The sequence below is a fragment of the Vombatus ursinus genome, unplaced genomic scaffold, assembly GCF_900497805.2.
Source record: "Vombatus ursinus unplaced genomic scaffold, bare-nosed wombat genome assembly UNPS02014830.1, whole genome shotgun sequence".
NCBI classification, from domain to species: domain Eukaryota; kingdom Metazoa; phylum Chordata; class Mammalia; order Diprotodontia; family Vombatidae; genus Vombatus; species Vombatus ursinus.
This window is the reverse complement of record NW_020954608.1, coordinates 12,811,318-12,818,448: the sequence shown is the minus strand read 5'-3', so window position 1 is coordinate 12,818,448 and position 7,131 is coordinate 12,811,318. Positions and strand designations below refer to the sequence as shown.

The 7,131-nt window shown below is 35.5% G+C and overlaps 1 protein-coding gene across 2 annotated transcripts in view; it reads right to left on the bottom strand.

Moving 5' to 3' along the window:
• Positions 1-7,131, bottom strand: part of ORC5 (origin recognition complex subunit 5) — a 95,473-nt gene that overhangs the window by 78,861 nt on the left and 9,481 nt on the right. For both annotated transcript variants that reach the window (XM_027838849.1, XM_027838850.1), the window contains exon 4: positions 3,409-3,483. In XM_027838849.1, the coding sequence (XP_027694650.1) occupies positions 3,409-3,483 (75 nt within the window). The remainder of the gene's footprint in view (positions 1-3,408; positions 3,484-7,131) is intronic.

The window sequence follows — 7,131 nt, the reverse complement described above, 5'->3', positions numbered from 1 at the left end:
AAATTCCTTTACCAGAAAAGAATATCTATCATTCTATCATTACATTTAAAATATTTAAATACAAATAGAATTTGGAGTAACACAATAATGTGAATGAGATTTAGTAATGATAATATGAGAGATAATTTTTCATAAAGGAAAAGGTTTAGAAAGCAGAAAATCACTGGGCATACCTCAAGGGCAAAAGGGAACAGAAAGAGCAGGCTAGACACACCAAAAAAAAACTTTGCCTACAACAGGTAGGTAAAGATATATTATGTTAATATTTTTAATACAATAAATAAAAATAGGTTATGAAACTCATTCCACATATGAATATTAAAACATTGACTTGTAGAGGGATCAAGGTATTTTTCTGAGGTTCTGAATAAGCCAGCTCTACAGAAACACCTTTTCCCCACCACAAGAGATTTCTGGAAAAAGCCTTCAGTTAGTCAGGGCAACTTAATGTGATAGCCATGCTCCAATATCCAACTCCTCCATTTGCTACACTTTTAATGGTGCTACTTTCATACATACCTACGTGTCTCAAGCAGCTCTATGCTCAACAATACTACGTCTATTTCACTTTCAAACTAGCTGCTGAATTTATCATAATCATCTTAAGTACTCTGCTTCATGAGATAGTATTTAAAAGAGTTCAAAGTGATGAAATATTGCATTCAACTAACATGTGCTATGTGCTTTATAGAAAATCAATACTGGGGGAGAGGGGCAGAGCCAAGATGGCAGAGTAAAGGCAGGAACTCGCCTGAGCTCTCCCTGAAACCCCTCCAAATACCTTTAAAAAATTACTCTAAACAAATTCTAGAGCAGCAGAATCCACAAAAAGACAGAGTGAAACAAATTTCTAGCCCAAGACAACCTGGAAAAACAGCAGGAAAGGTCCGTCGTACCAAGCTGAGAGAGGAATGCAGTACAGACCATCCAGCACAGACCATGCCCCAGCAAACCAGGCCTCAGGGGACTAAATCACTGCTCAGCCAATACACACCAAAGACAATTTAGAAGGTGAGTAGGAAAGGTGTGTGGGACCTGGGTGAGAGAGGAGGGAAATCCAGCCCCAACAAACCAGCAGCAGACCTTGGGAGTGACTGAATTAGCAGTGGTGGTGGCGGCAGCAGTTGCTTTTGGAGCTCTCAGCCCACAGATGGTATGGGGATCAAACAACTGGTCAGAAGGAGATTACAGGAGTCTCTTTGCTAGCACTGAAGCAGAACTCTGTTGCTTTGCCCATACTTGGATCTGGGTGGCAATCCAGGGGTGAGGAGGAGCACTAGCATAGCAGAGTTTGTGCAGCAGTGACGAGGGGACCCTCCTCACAGTTCCAGGGCAAAAAGAGTGCTTGTGGTCACTCACAGATCAGAGCAAAGGCCAGGAGAGGAGTAAACATCTCTCCTTTGAACATACCATCTTGGAAGAACTGAAAACTTACAGTTCCCTAGAAGTAGCTCTGAAAACAACTGTACAAAACCCCTGAAGCTTGGGACAGTTCATCCTCCACAGTGGAAGCAGAGCTTACCTTAACAAAGTTAAAAAGTCAAGTAACTGGCTGGGAAGACAAGCAAACGGAGGAAAAAGACTAAGACTACAGAATCTTACTTTGGTGACCAGGAAGATCAAACATATCATCTGAAAAAGACAACAAAGTCAAAGCTCCTACATCCAAAGCCTCCAAGAAAAATATGAATTGGTCTCAGGCCATGGAAGAGCTCAAAAAGGATTTTGAAAATCAAGTAAGAGAAGTAGAGGAAAAACTGGGAAGAGAAATGAGAGTGATGAAAGAAAATCATGAAAAATGAGTCAACAGCTTGGTAAAGGAGACACAAAAAAATTTGAAGAAAATAACACTTTAAGAAATAGACTAGACCAAATGGCAAAAGAGGTCCAAAAAGCCGATGAGGAGAAGAATGTGTTAAAAAGCAGTACTGGTCAAATGGAAAAGGAGGTCCAAAAGCTCATTGAAGAAAATAATTCCTTAAAAATTAGATGGAACAAATGGAAGTTAATGACTCTATGAGAAATCAAGAAATTATAAAACAAAACCAAAAGAACCAACAAAAAAAATAGAAGACAATGTGAAATATCTCACTGGAAAAACAATTGACCTGGAAAATAGATCCAAGAAAGATAATTTAAAGACTACCTGAAAGCCATGATAAAAAAAAGAGCCTAGATATCATCTTTCAAGAAATTATCAAGGAAAACTGCCCTGATAGTCTAGAACCAGAGGGTAAAATAGAAATTGAAAGAATTCACCGATCATTTTCAGAACCACTGCTGAAAGAGATCCCAAAAGGAAAACTCCCAGGAATATTATAGCCAAACTCCCGAGTTCCCAGGTCAAGGAGAAAATATTGTAAGCAGCCAGAAAGAAACAATTCAAGTACTATGGAAACACAATCAGGATAACACAAGATTTAGCACCTTCTACATTCCTATGATATTTGTAACTCATGAGATCTTTCTCATTATTAAGGTATTTGTAGGGAATATATATTGACAGAGGACACAGGGCGAGTTGAATATGAAGGGACGATATCTAAAAAATAAAATTAAGGGGTGAGAGAGGAATGTACTGGGAGAAGGAAAAAGGGAGAGGTAGAATGGGGTAAATTATCTCATATAAAAGAGGTAAGAAAAAGCTTTTACAGTGGAGGCAAAGAGGACAGGAAGTGAGAGGGAATGAGTGCACCTTACTGTCATCAGAATTGGCTTAAAGAGGGATAACATACACACTCAGTTGGGTATGGAAATCTATCTTACCCTACAGGAAAGTAAGGGGGAAGGGGATAAGAGAGGGGGGATGATACAAGGGAGGACAGATTGGGGGAGGGGATAATCATAAGCAAACACTTTTGAGGAGCGATAGGGTGAAAGGAGAGAATTAAATAAACATGAGGCAAGATAAGATGGAGGGAAATAGAGTTAGTTTTTCACAACATGATTATTATGGAAGTGTTTTGCATGACTACACATATATAATCTATATTGAGTTGCTTGCCTTCTCAATGAGAGTGGGTGGGGAGGGAGGAAGGGAGAGAATTTGGAACTCAAAAGTTTTAAAAACGAATGTTAAAAGTTGTTTTTTACATGTACCTGGGGAAAAAATAAAATACCAAACTAAAAAAAAAAAAATCAATACTGGCAGAAACAAGGGTAAGTAGGAGAAGGGAAGAATTCACGTCAATACGTTAATTAAAAGTAAAATAATCTAAGCAGATACAAACCCAAAATGTCATACTTTTTTGTGTACAACTAATATGTACTTGAAAAACTATGTGTAAGCACAAGTGAAACTGAACAATTTTTTTTGTAATAACACCAATTACCCTATTTCATAAATCTAAATTTTTATCTAACATTTTTCTGAAATAAGGTCCACTTCTATTTTATTTAATCACTTACCAATTCTTGTAACCTAAGAAAAGCAGGCAGCAGATTTGCTTCCATTTCCCTTAAATATTCTGCTTTATCCAGCACCTTAAAAAAAAGTAATAATTTTGAGCACAGTAAAAATCAACTTAGTCGATCAACATTATGTAGCACAGTGACTTGATCTTTTCGTTGTGGTTCAAAACTTATAATTTAAATCTTAGTCTCAAAGAAGAATTTTTACTTTGAGCTCACCTTCAAACTTCCTCTTCCAATCTAGGTTCTGCAAAGCAAATAAATCTTTCTTATTAAAGCACAACTCTAACCATGTCACTTCTTGCTCATGAATCTTCATTGGCTCTCTTCTACCCAGAACAAAATAAAAAACTCAGCTCAGTATTTACAGCTCCTCACAAACTGCCTGTCATCTACTTTTCCAGGATTATTTCACATTTTCCCCCTTCTGAAGCACTCTATGATCCAGGCAAACTGGCCAACTTTGTATTCTCCAGACAGTATTCCAAATCCTTAATTTATTCTTTTGCACAAACTCTTCCATATCCCTAGAATTCATACCCTATTCACCTTGTGTACCACCTACTTCAGAAAGCCATTCCTGAGCCTCACCTTAGTTGTTAGTGCTTTCTCCCTACTCTACACACACACATACACCCTACCTGTTTGCATTTTGTATATTTCAATTGAATATAAAATGTGAATTCCTTATGAGCAAGGCCTGCTTTCCATTTAGTTTTTGTATTCGAATGCCTAGCACAGAATTCTGTACATTTTTTTTTAATTGAACTGTGACTTAATTAATATAATTTCCTTGTGAGGCAACTCCCTCTGCCAATATAGATCAACAACTGTATTGCAACACTGACTCTCTAAAGAACTGCCTGGGCTACTGAGATGTAAGTGACCTGTCCACGTTCAAGTGGCCAGTATGTGCCAGAGGCAGGATATCCTGACTTCTAGGCCTGAGACCCACCAGCACAGGTCTAGCACAAAAGGCACATTTTAAATAAAGACCTGCATGAAAGAAATGGTGTAAATGTTATTATAAAAAACATAAATATTAAGAAAAGAGGTAGGTTGGTCATAGAGTGAGAATAAGGAACAATAGATGTGCAGACCAAATGTTCTATTGGTAATCTTAAGATAATTAAAAGAACCAGAAAAAGTCCTCAAAAGACTGAATGGATTTACTGAAGGATAAAGAAGGGAATCACACAGAGTATGGGAAATCTTATCTAAACTAATTAGGAATGAAATATTTTAAGTAATTTACTGCTCGAATGAAATGAATTACTTTTTCAACTATGTTCCCAAGGTGCATTTTTCCTTTCAATCTCAATTTACACCCTCTCACCCAGAAAACACAGGTTACCTCAAATAAACTGATGATTTTTCTTTACATCCATTATTATACAGGACAGCACTGGAACACTTATTTAACACAAGTATTTAATTTGACTATAATCTGCCCAGTACAGTTAACAATAGTGTAGTATTTAATGCCTTGTATTCCTTTACAGGGAAAAGCTGCCGTCTGTAATAACAGACTGAATAATCATATCACTGTTACTACAGAGCCATTCACGTAAATGAAGTTTCAACTAGTCATAAGTACTAAATCCAACTTCTCTGACGAAAGGTAATAGTGTTAACATAAAAAATTAACATAGCATCTCTTTCCAAAAAAATTACCTTTCTAGCTGCTCTATGAGTAAACATGTCTTTAGCTGGAAAAATAAATATGGAAATGTGCAATTTTTATTGCTTTTCAGAATTCTCCATATCCCAAATGTTTAAAAATAAATTTATCTTTCACCCTCTAAAAGCTCAAATTTAAAACTTCTGGGTTTAATGAAATGAAATTTATCCAGTTTTATTATTTTCTTGAATAGTGAAAAAGTTTAAGGAGATCACCCACAGTTCTGGGAAAATATAAGTTCTTAGAATACAATCTGTTTTTTAGTTCCAATTAATCATCCTATGACAGTATACAGTCCTTTAGGCAAACACCTTTCCAATAAGGGTGATCGCCAAAACAAAAATAAATTCCTAAGATAATTTTCCTTTTTTTCAATGCAATAACAAAAAATCTTTGGATAATTTACTGCCCAAGTGGCAACAACATTTCCCATCATCATTCTTTAAAACAAAACAAAACAAAACCTTGAAATTTTTATGAATAAATCTTATAAATTTTAATAAACTATAAATGTATGGTATAATTAAATGTAGGTAAAAACGTGTTTCCTTTCATTTTTGTTTCATACTTGTTTTATAATTAAGAAATATGTGTAAAAATCAGCAAACAACAGTAACCACTCATCTCAATCTTATCTAAACTAATTAGGAATGAAATATTTTAAGTAATTTACTGCTGGAATGAAATGAGTTACTTTTTCAACTATGTTCCCAAGGTGTATTTTTCCTTTCAATCTCAATTTAAACCCTCTCACCCAGAAAACACAGGTTACCTCAAATAAACTGATGATTTTTCTTTACATCCATTATTATATAGGACAGCACTGGAACACTTATTTAACACAAGTATTTAATTTGACTATAATCTGCCCAGTACAGTTAACAATAGTGTAGTATTTAATGCCTTGTATTCCTTTACAACCAACTGCCAAATAATTAATGTCCAGAAAGGCAGAAATGTTAATAAACATACATGTTCTTATCATGTACCCTTAGAAATTATCCTTCACTTTATAATTTGCAAGCTAATTTGTTAACTTGTAATAATACACTGTTGAGTAGCTTTCCCATTGATAATTCTTAACTGTTTTGCAGGCTCACCAATTTGTAGACAGTGTTTGAGAGTCCTGTGAGTTTATGTTATTTTAAAAATCTGTACCTAGAAGCATATGTTCAATAGCTCCTACTATCTACTTCTTATTCTAAATTTTTAATCAACAAATATTTATTGAAAGTCTGTTACGTTTAAGTATCTATATTAAGTGCTGTGGGAGATGCAAAGTGAAAAAAACAGCCCGTTCCTCAAAGAACATACAATCTAGTGAAGGAGAATAGGTATTACACGCACACACACATGCACAGACACACACACACACACACACACACACACACACACACACACACAAGCAATATAAGACAAAATATAATAGTAATCACAAGGTAATCCAGGATACCTTGCCCTTTCCCCTCTCACAGGGTTGAAAACAAAAACATCTGCAAATCCCATTCATATAAAAACATCAGTAAAACAAGTATTGTCGTCCCATTAAGTTTTTGATACTAACTTTTAAGTTTAAAAAAAGAGAGAACTTATATATGTATAATAATAGCATGGGGCAGGTAGGTGGTGCAGTGGATACAGTACTAGGCCTGGAGTCAGGAAGACTCCTCTTCGTGAGTTAAATATAGCCTCAGACACTTTACTAACTGTGTGACCCTAGAAAAGTCAACTAATCCTGTTTGCCTCAGTTTCCTCATCTGTAAACTGAGCTGGAGAAGGAAATGGTAAACCACTCCAGTATCTTTGCCAAGAAAACTCCAAATGGCCTCATGAAGAGTTGGCATGACTGAAAAGATGGAAATAACAACAAAAAATAACAGTATGTAAGGAAAACTCTTCTCTTACTAAAATATCTAACAATGTACATTAATACAAATAAGAGAGCAATTTGTGTGCCTAAAAATTTAGTCTATGCCATTATAACCGACAAAATTGGAATATTCCAAATTATGTTATTCAGCCTTCACATTACTTATTTT